Source organism: Phymastichus coffea, unplaced genomic scaffold (assembly GCF_024137745.1).
Source record: "Phymastichus coffea isolate CEN01 unplaced genomic scaffold, Cenicafe_Pcof_1.1 PCOF00043, whole genome shotgun sequence".
In the NCBI taxonomy this organism is placed as follows: Eukaryota; Metazoa; Arthropoda; class Insecta; order Hymenoptera; family Eulophidae; genus Phymastichus; species Phymastichus coffea.
This window is the reverse complement of record NW_026706854.1, coordinates 1,021,484-1,042,892: the sequence shown is the minus strand read 5'-3', so window position 1 is coordinate 1,042,892 and position 21,409 is coordinate 1,021,484. Positions and strand designations below refer to the sequence as shown.

General features: G+C 37.3%; 3 protein-coding genes across 8 annotated transcripts; 2 read left to right on the top strand and 1 right to left on the bottom strand.

The window, feature by feature from the left end:
• Positions 1-18: 18 nt before the first annotated feature.
• LOC131664327 (BTB/POZ domain-containing protein 7) lies at positions 19-21,346 on the bottom strand. Of its 6 annotated transcripts, none has more exons than XM_058935318.1 (11): positions 21,215-21,346; positions 19,785-20,051; positions 16,945-17,312; positions 15,829-16,379; positions 15,589-15,752; positions 15,133-15,517; positions 14,896-15,048; positions 14,647-14,803; positions 14,398-14,576; positions 5,231-5,473; positions 19-4,754 (listed from the first exon to the last, which is right to left on the bottom strand). In XM_058935318.1, exons 2-11 carry the CDS (start codon positions 20,030-20,032, stop codon positions 4,392-4,394), a joined length of 2,811 nt encoding a protein of 936 aa, XP_058791301.1. In that variant the 5' UTR covers positions 20,033-20,051; positions 21,215-21,346; the 3' UTR covers positions 19-4,391. The 6 variants fall into 6 exon arrangements, with proteins under 6 accessions (XP_058791301.1, XP_058791305.1, XP_058791304.1 ...); XM_058935322.1 differs by having other exon boundaries at positions 15,589-15,746; XM_058935321.1 differs by having other exon boundaries at positions 16,945-17,309.
• Positions 8,427-14,146, top strand: LOC131664330 (uncharacterized). Its single transcript, XM_058935332.1, has 4 exons — positions 8,427-8,608; positions 12,106-12,424; positions 12,502-12,943; positions 13,226-14,146. The coding sequence occupies exons 2-4, from the start codon at positions 12,116-12,118 to the stop codon at positions 13,711-13,713; spliced, it is 1,239 nt and encodes a 412-aa protein (XP_058791315.1). The 5' UTR covers positions 8,427-8,608; positions 12,106-12,115; the 3' UTR covers positions 13,714-14,146.
• LOC131664329 (cytosolic non-specific dipeptidase-like) lies at positions 17,484-19,559 on the top strand. The gene is made up of 7 exons (XM_058935331.1): positions 17,484-17,735; positions 17,794-17,947; positions 18,017-18,492; positions 18,559-18,785; positions 18,885-19,089; positions 19,153-19,259; positions 19,318-19,559. Exons 1-7 carry the CDS (start codon positions 17,571-17,573, stop codon positions 19,433-19,435), a joined length of 1,452 nt encoding a protein of 483 aa, XP_058791314.1. The 5' UTR covers positions 17,484-17,570; the 3' UTR covers positions 19,436-19,559.
• Positions 21,347-21,409: the final 63 nt, after the last annotated feature.

Genomic DNA, 21,409 nt, shown 5'->3' with positions numbered 1-21,409 from the left:
AAAATGATAATACTCAGAAATGTTGTGCTTTAATATATTTTGTCAAGATTCTTTTATACAGACATCAGGTGTCGAAAGCATGAAGCATACGACCCATAAACATTTACTCACGTAATAGCGTGATGATTTCTTTTTTCTCCCTTTTTCCTTCTTCAGAACAAACGTTTTTTTTACAATTTACTTTCAGATTGCACTTTTCAATCGATATCTTAAATTAACAAATAAAAATGTTTCTATTTGACGAGAATACTATCGCCGTTTACACACAGGAAAAGATAATTCGAAGTACTAAATAGCGATTGAAGATTAATCAGCGAAAGGTATATGATGATAGATTAACTTTTGAACATTTATACAGTATATTTCCGCGTGATACAGAATCCACAGGAAAACAATTAAGTTTCACGATAGTATGCAACTTGTATCCGCACATAATAAATATGATATAATACCCATTACTTTGAGTAATGTTTTGATTGTTTGTCTGGTGTATTTACTTATTCTTATAGCAATTATCATATAATATACACATTATTTCCAAGACATTGAAAAAAAATTCAAACGCTGATAGAAGCATATCTTTGTTGTCTGATACAGTAAATAACAATTTATAATTTAATTTAAATGAAAATCAACAGAACAATTTCAAAATTTTATAAATAATTTAACAATAAATCTTAATTATTAAAAATCAATTGCCTGCGAAATTTTACTTCATTGAAATATGTTTGGTCGGGATCTCATACATTCGACGACGATTAAAAATAAATTGTCTTGTGCGGGCGTACATACTGTATAAACTAGATTTTTCTTTATGTTTTTTCTTTTTCTCTATAATTAATCGGTTACTAGTTACATTGGTCCTTTAAGGATGATGAGCCGTTTGCTTGGCCACCAAAAATGTCTTTCGCTCGCAACTTCCTAACTTTTATTTTTTTTTCAAAGCACTACGTTTCATGAATATCGTTATTTATTGTTTTTTCTTATTTTTGTCTCCAAGAAATAAATTTCAATTACATTATATATCACGCTACGATCGCTAATCTGTACATAGTCACGAACGACAAAGGTACGTATTGTTTTCCTGTTATCTATATAAATAAAACATCAAGTATTTATTCTGAACTTTGAAATGGTTTGATATTTCGCAGAGAAAGCTCTCATGACATTATATCACTATAACTCACAACATAATTCAGAATGGATACTTCATGTTTACCATTGTTTGAATTCCAATGCAATTCTTTTCTTTCAGTTTTATCTCTACGGAAGTCAGGTGTATGCTAGTGATTGAAGCAGAACAGCGATGCGAGAAACCGAATGACCCACAGTACCTCTATTTAAAATGAGTCTGCTATACAACTGCTGTCTATTTCATTAAAATTTGAAAGAACATACGATCTCCTAATTTTCAAATAAAATCAATTAATTATAACTTTTAAATTATTTCCAGTCTTTTAAAAAGTCTTTCAAAAGTTTTTTTTTTACTTATAAAAACCATTAAACCAGCCTCCAAGTAGCAAAAATTAGATGACGTAGCAAAGCTTTTGCTTCATTAGATCGGCAAAATTAAAAAAAACACCAACAAATGCTAATAATTACTTCTTTTTCTGTGGTCGTTAAAAATCTAATTATCTATTCGTGAATTACTAAATTTCCAATCGATTATTTTCGGGTCAGTTATTTCATTACTTCTACTAAAGTAGTCGTCTTTAAAACTAGCCTATAATTTAGTGCTTTATACGATATTATATTAATAAGATCATAAATAACATTTTGTCTTTTCACCAAATTACTGCAATATTTATACCTAACGCTATAAGGCTATTAATAATGTTATCTGTGTTAATTTAGATTCAACATGTGCATGCATCTCGATATATCAAAGATAAGCATGAGATCAGCCTTTAATTCAAGGATCTAACAAAAAAACTTATGACAATTTAACTGACATAAGGAAACGGCCCACTTTTAGATTGTTTCATCTTATCTTATTCAAAGTGCGTTCTATACATTGCTAGTCACAAGCTTACAGGGTGTAGTAAACAAAACTTCATAAGAATATAATCAGTGCGACCAGTTTAAACTTTAATTTTTAAACCAATAAAGAAGGAAATCGAATATTTTTTAAATAAATCAGCTCAGAAATAAGATGTTTTTTAGCATAATTAAACAGCTGATCGATTAAACATATATACTGTAATAAATTCATTTTCATAGGCCAATCTATCCATTCTATAACACTGTACCACAACATGTTTAAAACATAATAAAAAAATGCAACAAGTCAGTAATGTAAATTGGCAGTCCCGTGATTAAGATATCAAACAAAAATTGACAAGGCAGATTTGAGAGCATACCATTCATATCACTAACACCCTTTAAGCCTATAACTATGAAAATAACATATGTATACATATGTATATATTCATTATTATACAAATATAAACGATGGTGTCTGTACGTTACATTTTCAGTTTTGTTAAACGCTTACATTTTCACACAGCTATTGATTTAATATTATTGTACACTGGACTGCATTATTTGGCAGCACTAAACTATTTTTTCCTTCAAATGCTTCGAAAACTCGTTAACTCATTAAATAGGAATTCGAAGTAGTTCGCACGAAACATCCACAATTACAATTGCAGATAAACTTGTTTAGAGTTTTTGGATTTTTCTCTTTACTCGATTTTGGAGGCAATAATTGAGATCAATTAGTTATCAGTTGGCTTTTAGTTGGCGAATTTGTCAATTTCTTTAAAACCTTATTTAAACTGTTTTCATCGAAATAATAGAAGATATATTGTTAAGATATTGCACAACAATCAACATCCAATAGAGTTTATTGAATTATATATCAATAAATATGTGAGAAAATTGTATTACATTGACAATAGATCAATAACTATCTTCAATTATGAAGTTGTATAAAGATAGAACGGCAAAAATGGACTGAACAAACCTAATTTATAAAACAACCTATAAAAAGTGTTGTGTGCAATATATCAGTAAAACTAAGCTATAACTAATTTACATATGTATAATCACTCGCACCAATTCGACTCAGACAAAGCACAGATCCTTGACTTTGAAACTCAATGGAATAAAAGATTAATTTTTGAGATGATTCACATCAAAAGCGAAATTCCTCGCATCAATAAACTAAAAATTTAAGTTGCGCTTAAGTCCAATAATCTGTACTTTTCGAAAAAAAAAAGAAAAGGATACGTAACTTAGCTGAACTGAGCGAATTTTATAGTGACAATCAATAACTGTTCTAACAATATTGTACCACTCGCTGTGCTTATTTGTAAATAGGCAGGTATGTTTGCACGTTATATAATATCATTGCAAATAAAATCGAGTAAAAAGGAAATTCAAAAAAACGAAACAAGGATAAGCGAGATGTCAAATATTGATTCAAACTTGTTTAGATATTTATCCTTTAGATTTATGGAAGATTTTTTAGAGATTAAGCAACTTTGATGGAGTTCGTTATGTAACAAAAGTAAACAAACCCATTATAAACAAAACATTAAATAAACTCTTAAGCCAAAATTTTAAACAAAAACTCATTCGCATAAGAATTAGCCATAAAGTTGATGTACTCTATGAGTAAAAAAATTCGAAAAAACTTAACGATTGGTTTTTTCTTGATAAAATGAATGAGTTAACGTTACCATGTAACTCGGAAAGACCACTGGGTTATAACCAATAGCGTATTCGGCAAAGAAGAAAAATGTTCAATTATCTATATTTATACGATTATCGTTGTATCGATAAATGCACTCATACATACCCACATGCATACTTAAAATCGATATATTACATGCACGCGCATATGAACACAAATGGCGCGCGTTGGACACGGCAAAAATATATTCAACAGGGCCGAACACCATTTTGCACTTTTGTAATTTTTTTTCGGTTTTTTTGCAAATTTGTTAATTTCAACAGTATTGTCTACTATGATCCCTACTGTTGAATGATAATAATAATTTCTCAAAGCCAAAAAAGATTAATCTACAGCTTACGTAAAACAAAAAATCTGAGGATCATAAAAGCTTAAATAGTACGCTTTGTATTTTGTAAACGCCAGAAGAGTATAAAAAAAACACAGCTATCGCGTGTTAAAACTAGACGAAAAAAGAATAGAAATGTCATGATTTCAAAGCTTTGGCATGAATATAGGTATCTATACGAAATTAAAAGTACAAACATAGCGTTCAGCGATGCGCGCGCTCTTCATCACCCTGCAATATATGTATACGACGAATTATAACGATAGGCAGTATGTATATATACATTAGTTACACGAGAATTCGTATTATACGCGGAAAAAGTTTTTTTTCTTATTTCGATCGTCATCATCATCATTCTTGTTGTTCTTAAATGAACCGGGGCAAACCGCCAGCTGAGCGATGATACATATAGGGCGCAGGCGGCATGCCAGAAAAATGTCTTTGGCGTTGATGCGACAACACACCACGATGCCCCGGCGACGATGCCTGTTGTTGCTGTTGCTGCTGTTGTTGCTGTTGCTGTTGCTGCTGCTGCTGCTGTTGCTGCTGCTGCTGTTGCTGCTGCTGTTGTTGCTGCTGTTGCAAAAGATGAGACGCACCGTCGCCAAGATCCAATTCCAATTCCTGCTGCTCAACCAGCTGCAGGGCTCCAAACGACGCTGTTGCCATGGCCACGTCTGGCATTATACCCGAAAGATGGCCATCGCTGCACGAATTATTCTCCAAGTGCTGCAATTATTTCGGCAATTGACTTTCGATTGTGGCTTAGTCGCGTAATGCAAGTCTCAACCGAAACAGTTGGATCGGTGGAAGTCAGAGACATTTTCGCGCGAATAGATAGAAAAAGAAAAAATAACGAAAAATCTACTTCGAGTAACGTGAAACGTGACTGGTGTCGGTTGCGTGGAAAATGCATGTATTGATTGTAAAAAAAGCTGACGCTGCACATGCCAAGTTGATACAGAAGCTCGACTGACTCGACGAATGAGAATGCCCGAGCACACAAAGAAAGAGGCAGAGCAAGCAAATTGAAGAAGTGCACTACTCTGAGATATCGCGAAGGAGGAAGCGGTTAATTAGGACACAATAGATGGCTTTAGAGTATCATCAATCATCGTTTACTCGCGATTACTATCAATTAAAGCCTGTCGCGCATTCTTTTTTCCTCTTGGCACGGGATATGCGACCTAATTCGTGCGTTATACCTCGGCAGACAGTCTGTAGTTGTCTCCCTCGGTAACGATGGCCGGTAGCTCGTGGTGACGATGATGCCCGTAAGTGGTCGAATGATGTCGAGGGAAAGTCATGTTACGCCCGTAACCGCAACCAGCTGCTACCACCACTGCCGACGGTGCGCCACCCATCAAACCTGACGGTGAACCGCTACATTCCTCGTCCGCCGAGACTGAGCCTGCGTCTGCTTCACCAAGGCTGTAGCACGATGCATTCTGCAAAATTGCCCCATAGAATAATTACGACGGTCACTTGGGTATTCTGATTCGTTTTCCACACAGCTGTTATCAGAAAAAAAACTCGTCATTCTTCAGCTAACACACATCATCGAAAAGGTTCAAAAGGATTACTGGATTATTCAGCACCATTTCATCTATTTCAATCATCTAAATAAAATGAATCTCATAAGAGCATATCCACCAAACATATAACTTTTGCGTAATACGTATAAATCGATAATTATTACTGCTGTAAGAATTTTAAATGTACAATAATTTATGATTTCAATAAAGTACCTTATCTTTAGCATTTATAACAATTTTTTAGGTTCTAAGTATCAATATAGATACGAAAACAAGAACAGCCATAATTTGAAAAATCTGAAAATTTCTAATGAAATAAAAAAAATTTTTTTTTTCAATTTCTGTGTTCTACTTGCGGCCGCTAACGTAGCGCATTAATTATATATCTAATGGATAGTTGACTATAAAAAGAAACAGTAATATAAATTACGTTGATGTACAGAAGCTCATTATAACATTTTTATTATTGCAACACGTCAATGAAGAGAAATAACTTTATCCAAAATTCAAGATATATCGATATTTCGTTATTTGATGATGGTGACTTTCAGTAACCTAACAAATTGATAGTTATTATTTATTGCTGGTATAAAAACGAAAAAGTTTAATCGTGTCATGAATATGTGCACCTTACGTACACACGACCATCTGATTTTAAAATAAATAATAAAATTCGCGTATTTTAAAAAATTTCACTTTATCGTGCAGCACATCTCTAATAGTTTTTCAATATGACTCCTAATACATGTGATTCCATCAATTGATCATTTATTAATATAAATTACGTGAGCCGTAACTATTCGTATTATTATACTGATATTATTAATGAAAATGAAAATAATAAAATAATAATAAACCTAAAATTATAAAAATACATGTAAATTTTATAAATAATTGAAAGATCGTTTAAATGTTTACGATTTGACACTCGCGCAATAGTTGTAGGACATTTTCATTACGATCTGTTTACAAACTCGACAAATGTACGGTACAGATTGTACAGGTAAGTATATTTTGTGATTATGATTTTTGTTCACTCCAAATTATGCTTTCAAAAATTTGCACAGATATGGCTTATGACTCCTAAAGGGCACACGAAGACTTATGCAAAATAAACATAGTGTGTGATTGAAATTGTTTCCAATTTTTCTTGATAGTAAAAGTTAAGAGTTTCGTGGATTTGTCCATAACTCTTTTATTTCCGCATACATTAAAGCTCAGTTAAAACTATCGCCTGGTTAGATAAATAATTGTATACAGCTTGATAGCATCAACTCTCAAAGGAGTTATTATTTAAATTTTATTAGCATCAACTCTCAAACGGAATATATTATTTAAAGTCTTGAAAAATGCTAGTGCATAACAGAAAAGTTTTCTTTAGCTATGGCACGTTCTAACATATTTTTATTGCTAAGCCCCAATTTTCTTGTTGCACGTTGTGTCTATGATAAGAAGCCGCTGCGTGACAATGCAAATCCACGCAACCACTTTATACGTGACAAGGAGCACGGCAACTAGTCGTTTTTGATTATTATCGTTTCGGTACAGAAAAAACAACTTATCGCGCATTAAATCTAATATAACCGTACATGAACACCAACTCAATAGAAAACAAATAGTTCAATGTATCAGGCGTAACATTCTTCGAGTTATCAAGTTATTACGTGTGTCATTATCAACAGTCGTACGACGCTTCCTGCATTTACATACATGACTTTAGCTCTATTTACAAACTTTTCATCTTCTTGGATTGAATTGTTTCACTACAATTATTATCAATGAATTCATCGTAGTGGTTATAGACAAAGTTCGTAAAAATGATCAGTTATTATCAGTTTATTCAGATGTATCATATTTGCAATCAATAGTAATATTACATCAGTCAATCAGAGTAAATTATTTATGTGTAGATTCGTGCGTCTTTCAAATAAACGATCAGAATCAATAATTTCATTGTACTTTTAAACTTATTATATTATTATATCTCGTCTTATTATATTTCGTTTGTCAACCTTGAAACGTCGATTGTCAGTACATAATTTTTGATAAAGTCATGACTGTAAATAGGAGTTCGTTAAAAGCGATACTTTTTAAAGATAAAAAGATGCTATATCCTTATCTCATAAATTACTCTACACACATGATTAACGATAAGAAAAATATTAGTTTTATCTAGCGCGAATTATCGAAATCAGATTAAAAATAATATGTCCGTCGATTCTGAGTTCCATCAACGTCGACCAACTGGCTGAAGGAAGTGGATAATAAATGCAATCAGAGCAAAAATTTGAAGAAACGCGCGCGTCAAAGTTCGGATATCGAACCAGCTGACTTCGCTCGGGCTGCGCGATGCGACCGAAAGCTCTCTGCTCAGCGGGTGACGCAATTGAATCTAACGAGCGTCTGCCAGAGGGGATCTCGGGTTACCTTGACTACCCGTTAGTCGACATTGTGTAAGAACTTATGGTGAACTTGACACATTGGCTCTTTCCTTACCGATGCGAATAGAAAAAAAGAAACGAGCACTTGCTATAGCGCTCGCGTTAGTAGGTCAGTACGAGCTTTAACGGTTGACATCGTTTCTTCTTCTTTGTCCCCTCTTCGACTAATTCGGGCTGCCTCGAGCGTTGGCATTAAAATGGTCGATTCGAAAAACACTGTCTTATACAATTATCACTATGACAGTATTTAAACTCATTTTCTATTCGTCACGAATGCAGAGGAGGTAAAAACACGGAAGAAAAGAGAGCAGGCAATCGCGTGTATCACAAAAAGTTCCCACCTCCGCGATAAGACGCTACGTGAGCGCTTTTCACGCGCGGGGAACGAGATGTATCCACACTGTTACTCGGGGTGTCGGCGCGAACAGTCGCTTATATATAGGGTCAAAGTCAGTCGAGTTCGCGACTTCACCAGTGAAGCAGCTCATCACACAGCTCGCCAATACTTTAACTCGGTTTTCCCTTTTCTTTTTCTTTTGTTTTGGTCTCACACAAGAAAGTGATCGCGAAGTACCGACGAGTGTGTCTCTATAGTTTTGAATTTTCGGTGAGTTCTGTTTCTCTTTCGTTCAACAAGAAAAAACGGATTCGGACCGAATTTTCTTTTCAATATTGTGACATGAAAGCAAGTAGGAAGTGTGACACTTGACTCGTGTGCAGCTTTTGAATAGAGACAGACAGAAGTTGACTTCGTTATCAAACGACCTAAAATGCGTGAGAGCTTGCGGTATATATACGATCGTTATCTAACCACATGTGACTTGCTAGATATGTCTTTTTCGCTTCAACGCCAGAATAAATTACTAATTAACTTTAAATTATTAAAGACTGGGAATTAATTTTGCCCGTTTTCTGAATAAAAATAAAATCATAATTGTGGTCGTTTATTATTACAAAATAACGTCATTTCTTTCTGTCAATACAAAATTTGCGACAGCTCTAAAAATAAAAGTATAACATCACGAAGATATATTAGCAAGCAGTCAATTGACTGTCAACCGATAATTGAGTTATTAACGTAAGGTATGTTCAATGACGTTTGCGACGCATCAAACTTTCCCTTTTACTCAATTAATAAAAATTCAGTCGCCGATAAATGACGCGCGACTTGCGTCTTTCGCTGTATAAACGTGTCAATCATCAATTACGGCTTTTTTTTCTGTGGACGTTTCAATTTGTACGGAAATTACCTATCTAGTATATGCGCGAATCAAAACCGGCTTTTCAATTGCCGTTGAAGCTTCATAGGCTTATATAGTGTATGCGTAGCTTATGTCATTTGAGCTTCGAATTGGTGTCAAACTCTTTCCTACGCACAGCTCAACTTTCATTGCTCGCGCATTGTAATTTAATAAAAAGCCAATTTCCGGCATTTCCCTTGCATAAGAGTTGGTAATTTTAGGAGAAAATCCCCGTAAAAAGTAACTTGCGCGATTTGGTACACCGTTGCCGGCGCTCCTTTTCCTCCAGCAAATTTATTGCCGGCTACGAGCAATGCAATGAAAAAGAGAAACACAAGTAATTACAGTAGTAAAGCTAGTGTTTAATATTCACTTTGGGCTGAATTTTAAAGTTACGCACGGGCAACTGCGCGGGCTTTCAGAACGATAAGGAAGTTGAAGGACAAAAAGTTCCGCGGTGAAAATTACTACTCGACATATATATATATATGCATTATACAACTATCACTTGCATCACCGCCAACTCTTACAATACTTATTTATCAATGTATATAGAAAATGCCAATCGTCAATCACCTGCCGGATAACAGACGAGTAAATATCGAGCAAAACATTTTCTCTTTTCCTCGTCATGTTTATAGATAAATAAACATTCTTTCGCGATACACAAAAGCTACGCGCCATGCAAGCCACAAGCAGATCTAATTTATTTTTTATATGCTTTGAAAATAAATTTGCAATCTCTAGACTCGATGACTTAATGCATTGATTCGCACAATATCTGTTTTCAAAAAAAACAATGTTGCATACATAAATGCTTCATTTCTGAATGGCCTTTATTGTAAATCACAGAACCTGAATAATATAAAAGCGTGAGCAATTTTTTGTTTTTTTTTTTGCCTAGATAAAGAAAATGAATATTATTTGGGAATCAAAATAATTAACAGACTCGCGAGAAAATACCTGGGTGACAACGTGACACACACACTTTCAACCACAAGTTTCAAGTAAATATGCTAAAAGCTAATTTGTAAGCACTTGCAAAATATCTATGAATTTGTTAATACAAATTAGAAAATGAGATAACAAAGAAGAGACATTGAGTGGTCAAAATAATGAATATCGTTAACAGCAACCAATTTTTGCATGCAAACTGTGCGGTCAGCTTAAACCTCAATACCATGCCTTGCGGCATGGCAAGAGACGATAACGAGAAAAAAAGAAGAAGCAATTGCCGGCGATAGCGCGAGTTTCGTCATTTGCAACGTGCATTTTTTAACGTGAACAATCACGGAATTCGAAGTTGGTTGACAATGAGCTGTTTTTAATTACTGACTCTCTCTCTCACTCCCTTTTGAGTGGAGTTCCTTGCGTTTTGAAGGACTTACGCAATGCCAACAGCAACAGGCTACAGTAAGAAGTCAGTCAATTAACCATAGTACTGTGATGAATTGACTAGACAATGAGAGAACCATAAATGCGGAAGCTTAAAAACTTTACGTAATAATCTTTCTGTGTATAATAGCTTTTCCCCTTTCCAAGCCGTCGCGAGCAATCAACTCAGTCAAACGAAAGTTCAATCAGAGCTGGCTAAATGCAGTCATACCCGTGTTTGCTTTATCTATGAAACAACGCCGGTCCCAAAATAATTTTCAAGCTATTGTTTGGATTAGACCTTATAAATAGAAAGGGCCACACGATAACTGTGCCGAATAATTATTATTTCAAGGAATTTCTGGATCGCAAAGTTCAGCACACACATTTCCTAAGGCAATGGCCGATTCCGACAAATGCTAAATTTGAGACAAATATAATTAACGATCGTTATTACGCGCGGATAATTAGCCGTGAAAGAAGCAATGTTGAACGGCAACGCAATGTCAAACAATTCAATGAGACATTAAAAGTATTCTCGGAATGTTTGCAAGCAGTCACAATGACTATTGGGAAAAAGTAGGTTTACTGTGTAATATAAGGCTCTTCGAAGACTACGTTAATAGAAAAAAATAGAAAATATCCGGTCGGCAATGAATTTTATTATTAAAATTGGAAAACTGCCACGCAACAGTCCGATCCTTTTTATCGACAACGCTTTTATAATCCCCAATCCGTATCAGCCCGTCAAAGTTAAATAGAAAAAAGCGTATAAACCACGATAAAGTTGCGTCGCTCAGGAAGCGTTAGTACCAAAACGGTTAGGTCCGAAATAAAACTCGGTGCGTATTACATAAGTAGAAATTCATTCGTTCAGACTATTATACTCTGGTCTTTAATTCGATTCACCCTAAGCCAATTGCTTCACTCAATTCTAGTTAGTTGTCTTAGAAGACACTGATTGGTTCAATCACGGAGTCTATAAGGCGCTCGTATGAAAGACAATCGCCTACATAAATGAATGTGAATAAAGTACGAAATCTCGTCGCCATATTAAATCATCGCGATTTTTTCTACTCATCGTTCGCAAATTGAATTACAATGGAAAAAATCTTGCGGTGACTTATGCCTTTCACGGTAAACGACTCAGAAACTTTTATTTGATTCGAATTCAATTTATGATGACGTGTTCTGATTGATGCCCCACGAGTCGCAGCTGATCACTGATATTATGGCGGATGTATTGTCACAGCTGTGCATCGATCACATACAAAAACATATTCGAATAAACATGAGTGTTCGTAACGCGAAACAATATCGATTCGTATTAAGCTCTGTCGACACGTTTATTCAGGTTGATAACTTTCTCAGTGAAATTGACGCACGGTTTTTTTCAATAAAACTCATCATACGGCTGTTGTCCAAATCTTCGACCAATCATATTAGTCCTTTAAATCTCTTAATTTCAACGTACGTTTTTCTTTGACAGTCCTTGGAAAATGCCGGAACTTAACGAACCTCTACCATTACAAGACTTGGAAGGTCTACTCCAAGAAACATTAGGTTCACCATTGTCGGTAGAGGTAATCGAATGGAAACATTTGACAGATCCAGGCGAGAATTTCGGAAGTCTCATTCTCGCAGTGACAGCTAACGTATCGAAGAATGGAAAGCAAGAGACGCATAGATTAGTGTGCAAAATGCCACCCAAGTCAGATTACTTATTGGATCTTTTCAACAGCCCCATGGCTTTTCATAAAGAACTCTACTTCTACACGAAAATTGCGCCTGCTTTTCTGGAGCTTCAGGTTTGTTGAAACAACACCTTAACAATGTGGTTATTGCGACAAACTACGTTTCTGATTTTTCTTTTTTTCTCGTTCAGATAAAAAGCGGATTTGTCGACAATGAACTGATCAAATTAGTTCCCCAATATTATGGTGGTCGCATGAGCTTAAACAGATCGGACAAATTTGACTCTCAAGCGGCCATCGTCCTGGAGAATCTCAACTTTTCGGGCTACACAACCAAAGATCGACTCACTGGCATGGATCTCCATCATATGGAATACAGCGTGAGGGAGCTTGCCAAATTGCACGCCATTGCTTGTGGCTACAGGATCAAACATCCTGAGGACTTTAAACAGACAATCGCGCCAGGATTAGTTATGGCACAAAATGACATTGCTATGAAATGCATCGATGAGATGATACGCAAAGCCGTTGACAATCTTAAGAAGATGGACGAAGCGAAGCCCTACATGGACAAAGTCTTCAAGACCCTCGAGCACATCGACAAACATTATAAGGAGAAAAAACCGCTGATCGGTGAGAATCTACGTGTTTTCAATGCTTAGTTGTTTTTTTTTAAATTTGTCCTTACTTTATCCTATCTCTACTTTTCATCATATCGTAGTAATAATTACTTAAGAGTTTGAAGCTTCCCTGTACATGCTTTTAACCAATTATAATCTTATCCATGCATAGTCAATTTCAAAGTACTGGCAATGAAAACGAGGTCAAACAAGGCCGGTGTTTACATTTATTAAAGCGTGCATTAAGAAGTTTCATGAGTATTTTAAAAAATGACAAACACCTCTATACTTGCAGAGCACTGGTGCACTTTTGTACACGGTGACTTTTGGGTAAACAACATGATGTACCGCTATGGCAATAATGGAAAAATTCTCGGGATGAAGATGGTGGATTTTCAGCTGAGTTCATGCGAGTATGGCATGATGGACTTAGTATTCTTTCTAATATCGAGTGGCAAGAAAGATGTCATTGAAAACAACATGAACGATCTGATTACTTTGTATTACGAAACCTTTATCAGTACTCTACGAGCTCTCAAAGTCGATACGAAAGAGTTTCCTCGAGAAGAATTCGACAAATTGTTGAAAGAGTGTGCGCCTCTCGAGTTTTCTCAATGCATTATGATGGTCCAAGTAATCAAAGCAACGAGGGGCAGTGCACCTGATGTCAATAACATCAAGAATGCCGATGCTTTTCTTAACATCGGTAAAGGACAACTATACGAGGAGAAATTACTCCATGTGTTACTGACGTTTGTCAAAAATGGCTGGCTAGTTGATTAATTATTATATTCGATTAATGAGTGTTGGGGGTAGTAGCTCAATCAAGTTTTGGCAATTGTTCTACTTTACAATTGCACTTGAAAATGAAGGCAACAAAAAAAAGCTAATCCTTGGTGATCTGCAGATCAATTGCTAACATTTCTTATGTTGAAAATCTAACCTCACGTTATAGGTCTTGATGAAATTTCATGAAAAAATATATTCACTACCGTATGCAGTACTCCGTGAGCAAAAGACGAGGCCGTGCTCTATTGATTTAAATAAGCCGACCAATTCGATGTTTCTCAAATTAAAAAAAAATAAATAAATAAAAACGTGATCGTATCGTACTAAAGTAAATGATCCTTTAAATGATAATTTTGTAAGATTTACAAATTTTAGTTTTATATACATATTTCTGTACATATTTGTACGTAATTTTGAGAGAAAATTTGTTAACGTTAATTCATTCCAAGTGCACGCTCACGCGCACACACATACATATACACAGACACACACAGACACACATACGAACGCGCGCGCGCACACACATACAAGTACATGCACACGCATACACACTAAAAAAGTATGTTTTGTGTGATATTTATACATCAATATCGTAAGTAAAAAAAGACATGCAACGATATAGTTAAAAAGTATAAATAAATTTTTTAAGGAGTCGAAAATTTTTAATTGAGTACATACTTCAAGAAAATCAGCAACTGCATCGGGTAAATTAAATTCCCTGACAACGCGTAACCGCAATTGCCTGTTGATTTCGTGACGCGATGAAAGCGGTAAACTTATAGCTCTTTGACAACTTGGAGATAGTCGTAGCTTTTGCTCGCGCTTCAACATGGCTGACATTGTTGCAGAATCTGGAACTAAAAACGAATTTCTCGATCAATGTCAATGAAACTTTGTCTTTTTATTTCCTGTTTTAACTCTCAATACCTGGAAGAGCTGCTGCCAAAATATCGACTCCGGCAGCACCCATGCCTCGCGGCTTCTCATCGACCATATACAATGTGTCGGGTATGTCAGGAATGTAACGCGCCCTTCGTAACCTTACCAGTTCTGCTTCTTGAACCATTTGTTCTTCGACTAAAGCCTGTTTAGAAAAAAATTGTTATTTAGGTTTACGAAATTATGTTACATTTGACTGCTTGAAAAATAAACAATATTATCAGTAACAATGTTTACCTTGACTTCCTCATAATATGGCATAAAAAGACGAGGCCGTACGAAGAGACCATTTTTCTTTCCTCCCCTTATCCAAGCATTAATCCGCAGGTTTTCTCTCTCGTCCCCTATCATATGACTTGGAGGAGTAGATACTAACCCTCTTCTGATAGCCTGTATCAAGACAACAGGTATCCGCGTACATTACTAATCTATAAATTCGCTCGTCGTGCTTCACGGCAAATATTTAATACACACCTGAGCGAGTATTTCATTATTCGGTGGCAAGACGTGATCCATCCTAACTAAAGGCAGCAATTCACTGAGTATTTCTCGAAGCTCGATATCACTGAGGTCGCGTTTTTTCACGCCTTTCCTAGCGACCGAATGAACCGTATGACTGAGTAAGTTGGGTTCGCGATCTTCCATTCGTCTGACAAGTTCCTGCTCGCCCCACTTGAGCACAGCCTGCAAGACCTCGAGTTCGCTTGCTTGCAAGAAGTGACTCTGCAGCACCTTAGACAGATGCGTGTGATCCAACTGGTGAAGAATCGGTGATGAAATGACCGGTTGGAATTCTTCGCGAAGATAGTGCAGCGCTTGTCGATGCACCCACGCCGAACCATGCGGCTGACTGCCCCATCTTGAAAACGACACACAATGAGTAAGTGGAGCTAATAAATAACAAATAATGAACTAGATAGATATGCTTACTTGAGTACAGTCGGAAGAGTATCTATAGTAAGCCATTCCAAAATAAGATCTTCACAGCCTTGAGAGAGTATATCTAACTCGAGAAATCGACCTATTTGATACAACTCCATGGCCTCCTCCAGCGGACTAGGTCGCATCCGACTAGTGTGTGTTAACGCCTGAACCTTGAAAAGTATATTGAACATCAATTCTCATACAGCGTATTAAAAACCAGCCGGGAATTCAAACATTAGACATTACCTCGCCAAGACTTCCAGCACCATTACCACAGCTACCACCCCGAAGTATGAGCGATAGATCCACCGTGTCCAAGTAGACAGCGTGCAATAGCACGTGCGCGTATCTCTTGGGTATGACGGACTCGTCCAACACGATCCTCGTAGGTATGTGAAGTGCTCGCTCGGTGTGATCCTCGCCGGATCGGGTTCGCCTTTGAATCAGATTGCGAAAGAAGGGCGAACGCGCCGAAAGTATAGCCTTGTGGCAGGGCAACTCGAGCTTTGGACGGAAACCATACTCCGAGCTACCGCTGTCGGGTCTCTGGTAGTCGCTATCCGAGGTGAATACCAGTGCAGCGTCTGCGTAGTTGCCTGTCTCGAGCAAATAACGCAAATCGTGCTCCAACGGATTTGGATTGCCAAACTCGTCGCCCAATCGGCGAAGTAAACTCGCGTCCAGCGAGTCGTCGTGTGGACACACGTCTCCTGTATAGAGGTAACGCAGCAGCGCCGAGAACATCGGTACCTCGATATTGTGGTTGCGTAATTCTAGGCATATCCGAGCGCCGTAACCTGCGAAAACCAGTCATTCGTTATCGTATTTTTTACTTGACTATCGTCTAAGAATAAACGCTGATTGGTGTGTGTGTTTCGCGATTGTTTACAATTTCATACGCATTTACAAACTATGTTTTGATTTTGCAACGTGCTGCTGGAGCAACACTCTGTTGCAAAATATTTATGAAATAGCTCACTCTGCATTTATTCACAAGCAAACGACAATTACTCTGCGAATGTTTCACCGGAAACGGACTTTGACAGTTTCATACGAATAATTTAACATCTAATAATCCAATCGATAAGTATTGGCGCAATGAAAGATGCAAGATCTTTGTCTTATTGTATAATAAAATTGAATCGTTTTTTTTTGTGAATAATTGTTTTTCAAAATATACCATTTAGTCAGTACGCAATAAGCACAAGTCGTGATTTTTACATAGCGTAGAAAACGAAAAAAAAGTAATAACGTAGACGAATCGTGGAAAATAAATTTTTCAGCTCGTTGAAAATGTTTTCCTTATGCTAATGTGACTTTGACCGCATCGGCAAATCGCTAAAAAGATAAATATTCACTCACCCGGACAACCAGCAAGTAGATCTCGAAAGTAAGGACACCTAGCGGACAGCAAAGCTCTGTGCACAGGGAAGCAGGCGCCCCTATAGACAAGATCGACGTCCGTGCAATACTTGTAGTCATAAAGTACCGACAGATCCTGTTTGAAGGTCGCCGCGGGTGGTCGCGCCAGTTCAGCTTGTACGTGCAAGTCCTTGAGCGCGGCCAGTGCTTCGTACTCCTCGAGTAGAGCACCTGCTTCCAGCGGACTCCATGTCGACACCAATTCTCGAATTATTCGGCCGTGATCGCACGACTTTAACGAACGACGTCTTCGTATGAACTTTTTGCGCAGTGTCGCGAAGCCCGTCACGCGTTTCTTTCTATCCCTGCTGTAAATAAACATTCAATTTGATAAAACGTTATCTAATTTATTAGTATACCTATAAATAAAAATAGCAATAAGGAGTTATGGATCATTTGACATCACCAAAACACTGCACTTAATCTCATTTCTAATTTGATTATTTTCGTGCACATAGCGAAGTAAATATGAACGAAGTTAGGTACTGTTACTATATTCAAGATTAACCTCGTTACAACGTGATTCCATCTTCTGTCTAGCTATACTTATTAAATTACACGAAATAATGGATTTGGACGAAGAGGAGCGCATATCTCCAAAAACCAAGTTGCCCGAGTTGTTTAAATTAGTGGACAAAAATCAGAAGAAGTTTATTGAAATTTTGAAAGAAGCAGTATCAATAGCTTCGATTTCCAACTGTGTTGCACATCGCGAAGATGTTATAAAAATGGTGAAATTCTAAGAAATTTATTTGCGCAGTATCTGATAATCGATTTTTCAAAACGCAGTTGAAATTCTGTACTGACGAACTGGAAAGCTTGGGTGCCGTGGTAGATGTGGTAGATGGCAATGATGAGTCTAGCAAACATTTACCACCAGTTCTGTTTGCCAATTTGTTCGTGAAAGAGGAGCACAAGACAATTTGCGTTTACGGAAATATCGGTTAACGGCTAACTTAAAGTACAAAGTATCGACTTTTTTTACATACTTTTGAGATAGGATATTTTGCAGACGTCCCATCGCCAGACAAAACAGAAAACAATGAGAAACATTCTCCTTTCGCATTAACCGAGAAGGGCGGTCGACTCTACGGCTGCGGTATTTCCGATAACAAAGCACCCTTGCTCTGCTGGTTAAACGCACTGAAGCTGTACAAATCGTCGAAAATGGAAATCCCGGTGAATGTGAAATTCGTGATCGAAGCAACCTCGAAAATGCACAGCGCGAGTCTTAAGAACGCTATGCGAAATAAAGGCGAATTCTTTGGTAACGTGGAGTTCATTTGCCTGACGGTGGACAAGAAAGTCGAAGGGCCGTGCTTGAAGTACGCTTACAGAGGCCTATGCGGCTTCTCTTTGTCGGTGAGCTGCGGAGAGAAAAGGGTTCACAGCGGCACTTACGGAGGCGCTTTCAATCAGCCACTCGTCGACGCCGTCAACGTCGTCGGCTCGCTTCTTGATAAGCGAGGCAAAATTCTCGTGCCTCAAGTATGAGAGCTCCGTTTTAATAATAATCGCTTGAAATTTAGCATTACGCGGACTTGTACTTTGAAGTTCATGAAAGACGTGAGAGAAATGACATCGGAGGACGAGAAGCGATGCGAAATGGAATTGTGCACCTTCGCGACATTGAAGCATCAAGCCGGTGTAACACTGAGTCACAAAGAGATACCGTCGCGAGTTATGATGCACAAAACTCGTTTGCCATCTCTAACGGTCAACGGGTTTCACTTGAGGACCGTCGGCGCGGATAAAGACGACTGCGCTTCCATACCCAACAAGTTCGCAAGCTACAACACTTTTCCAAGCTACCTACATATGGAAAGAGAGAGAGAGAGAGAGAGATAAGAACGAGTACTGTCGCGTTTATTTGCTCGTAGGATCGAGGCGATCTTCTCGGTACGACTTGTACCGAATCAAACTGTCGAGAGAACTTATCAGCAGTTCAAAAACTACATCGACAATAAGTGGCAGCAATTCCAGATTGCAAACAAACATAAACTTGAGATGACTATTGGATTCAATCCTTGGCTGGAAGATCCTGAATCGGAACATTATAAAGCAGCAGCGGCTGCAATCCAAACTGTTGGTGCTCTCTTTATTTCAAAAGGAATTTTCAACTTAATTTTCGTCTACTGCTGGTTTTAGGTTTATAACAGAGCGCCGAAATACGTGTCGGAAGGCAGTACACTGCCCGTTGTTTCGATTTTTGGGACATTTTGTCCAGCAAGCAGTATTATTGTTATTCCAATCAGGTATATGATTAACTATTCATTATTGGAATCATGAAATAAATTATTGATTATGTTTCAGTGGCTATGATGATGGCAACCATTCTAGTGCAGACTCAATCTCTGTATCAGATTATTGCCAAGGTATTAAAGTGATTATTGCTTACATGTGTGAAATTTATGAGTTAACTTTCAAGTAAATTCTATTTTTTTAATAAATAATAAATAGTCAATACCAACAAATGAATAATAAATACCAAATAAATAATAAATGTGCATCTGTGAATGAAATAGATTCAAATATTACTATTTCAATGGGCTACAGATCAGAGATTTAGGCATTGCTTCAAAGTACAAAAGATAACTTAAATAATTTTCAGATCTTAATAATAATAAAATTACATAAATGCTTGATTATCTTTGTATTGTTTTAAATAAAATAACCTTATTTTTATTCTAATGGACTTTTCATCTGCGTTGAATACTAAAAGTCAAGTCTTTATTTGCTAAAATAAAGTGTGAAAATTGAATAAAATATGGGTCATGTACCTGACAATAATGCTCAGCTGATCAGGATTACCAGAGGTTGAGAGCCTGGCCGCCTGTACTGAGTCTCCTCCAACAGGCGCAAGGCTCGAAGAGGCTGATGCTCCCATTCTCTGTGTCATACGCGAATCATCTCTCTGTCCTCTTCCTGTGAACCAGCAACCACCGCTGCTGTTCTCTGCTTCTGCACCAGCTCCACTTTCGCCACTGCGCTGCAGTGCACACGGAATTAAGGCCCGAAATACGTTCATCGCTTACCCAGACACCTGCCTGCAATTCATTGTCAATTATAAACAACTTATTGTTCTAGTTTCTAAATATAAGCTTGCGGCATATAAGCAAACAAAAGTTATTAATCATACTATTTACATAGTGTTTTCATGGTATGTCATGCTATCAACACCTTTGTTGTAACATATAAACAACTGTATAGATTTCTATTTTGAAGAAATATGACGTCTTAAAATATTTTCATAAAAAACTCCATGAAAGCACGTTTGCTTATGAGTCAGAATTAAGAGTAAGTACAAGTAGTAAAATAAAATCAATAAAATTGAGGACAAGAAATTTCAGTTTTGAAAGAAAAAGCATAAAGTACAAGTGCTTCCAGAACTAGTTCAATCATGAAAAAGTAAGATGTCAATTTAGGGCTGCAGGCTGCAGTCCTCATCAATTGACAGGAATCAATAAAAATTCGATAACCAAAAAGCCTAGCTTCTGAATCGTTATTTAGCCACGGTCAAAGATCGCGAATTTTTCCTATCTCGTTGCACTAAACATTTTTCACTTTGTTTTCTGCCCGAGAACCACATCAATATGAACATCACGACGCTTTAAATTCACGATTTCATAAACTAGTCCACTCCTCCACCTCCTTCCATCTCCTCTCCTCGTCGTTCTCTCTCTCTCTCTCTCTCTCTTTCTCGCTCGCTCGCTCGCTCTCTCTCTTTCTCTCTCTCCACCCACAACTTTGATCGGGTGCGCGTGAACGTCAGAGATATACCCGTGGTCGTCTAGTTGGAATCTCATCAACCTCAAAACGCACACGCGGTCCTCGATCTATTTCGCAATGCTCAAAAAACTCTCTTGCCAATCCATTGCACGAACAAAAAGGTGATAGTCCCCCTTTGATTTAATGCCTATCAGCTGCTGTTGTATCCCAGCCCAGCTGTTCATGAAACCTCGTCATTATTTTTCCACGACACTGTTTCAAAAACGCACTGTCCGAGCGTGATCTTTACGAAAATAAAACAAGCTAGATGACCACGAGAAATTTTGCTCGTTTCCGAAATTATCTTGAAGCTAGCTGGCTGTTTCTGGTCAGTCGCGCGCACCCTGGACAGTGGACACACACCATCTTCAATATACACAAGTAACAAGCAGGAAAGAAAAACTTTTCTTGAACTTGATATCGAGCTGATTGTTGCCATTACCTGGGTCCTTCCTGCGCATATTTCTTTGCTCTCATTACGTTCGCGACGACATTCGGCCGTGTTTTCTCTCGCGATTGCACTCCTTGCACAATACACCGGCGGCCATGTTTACATTCGAATGCACCGTGCACCCTTGGCAGAGAATATAGATGGAATACATTGCAGAGATGGCTCTCCATGCACTAAGGTCCGTTC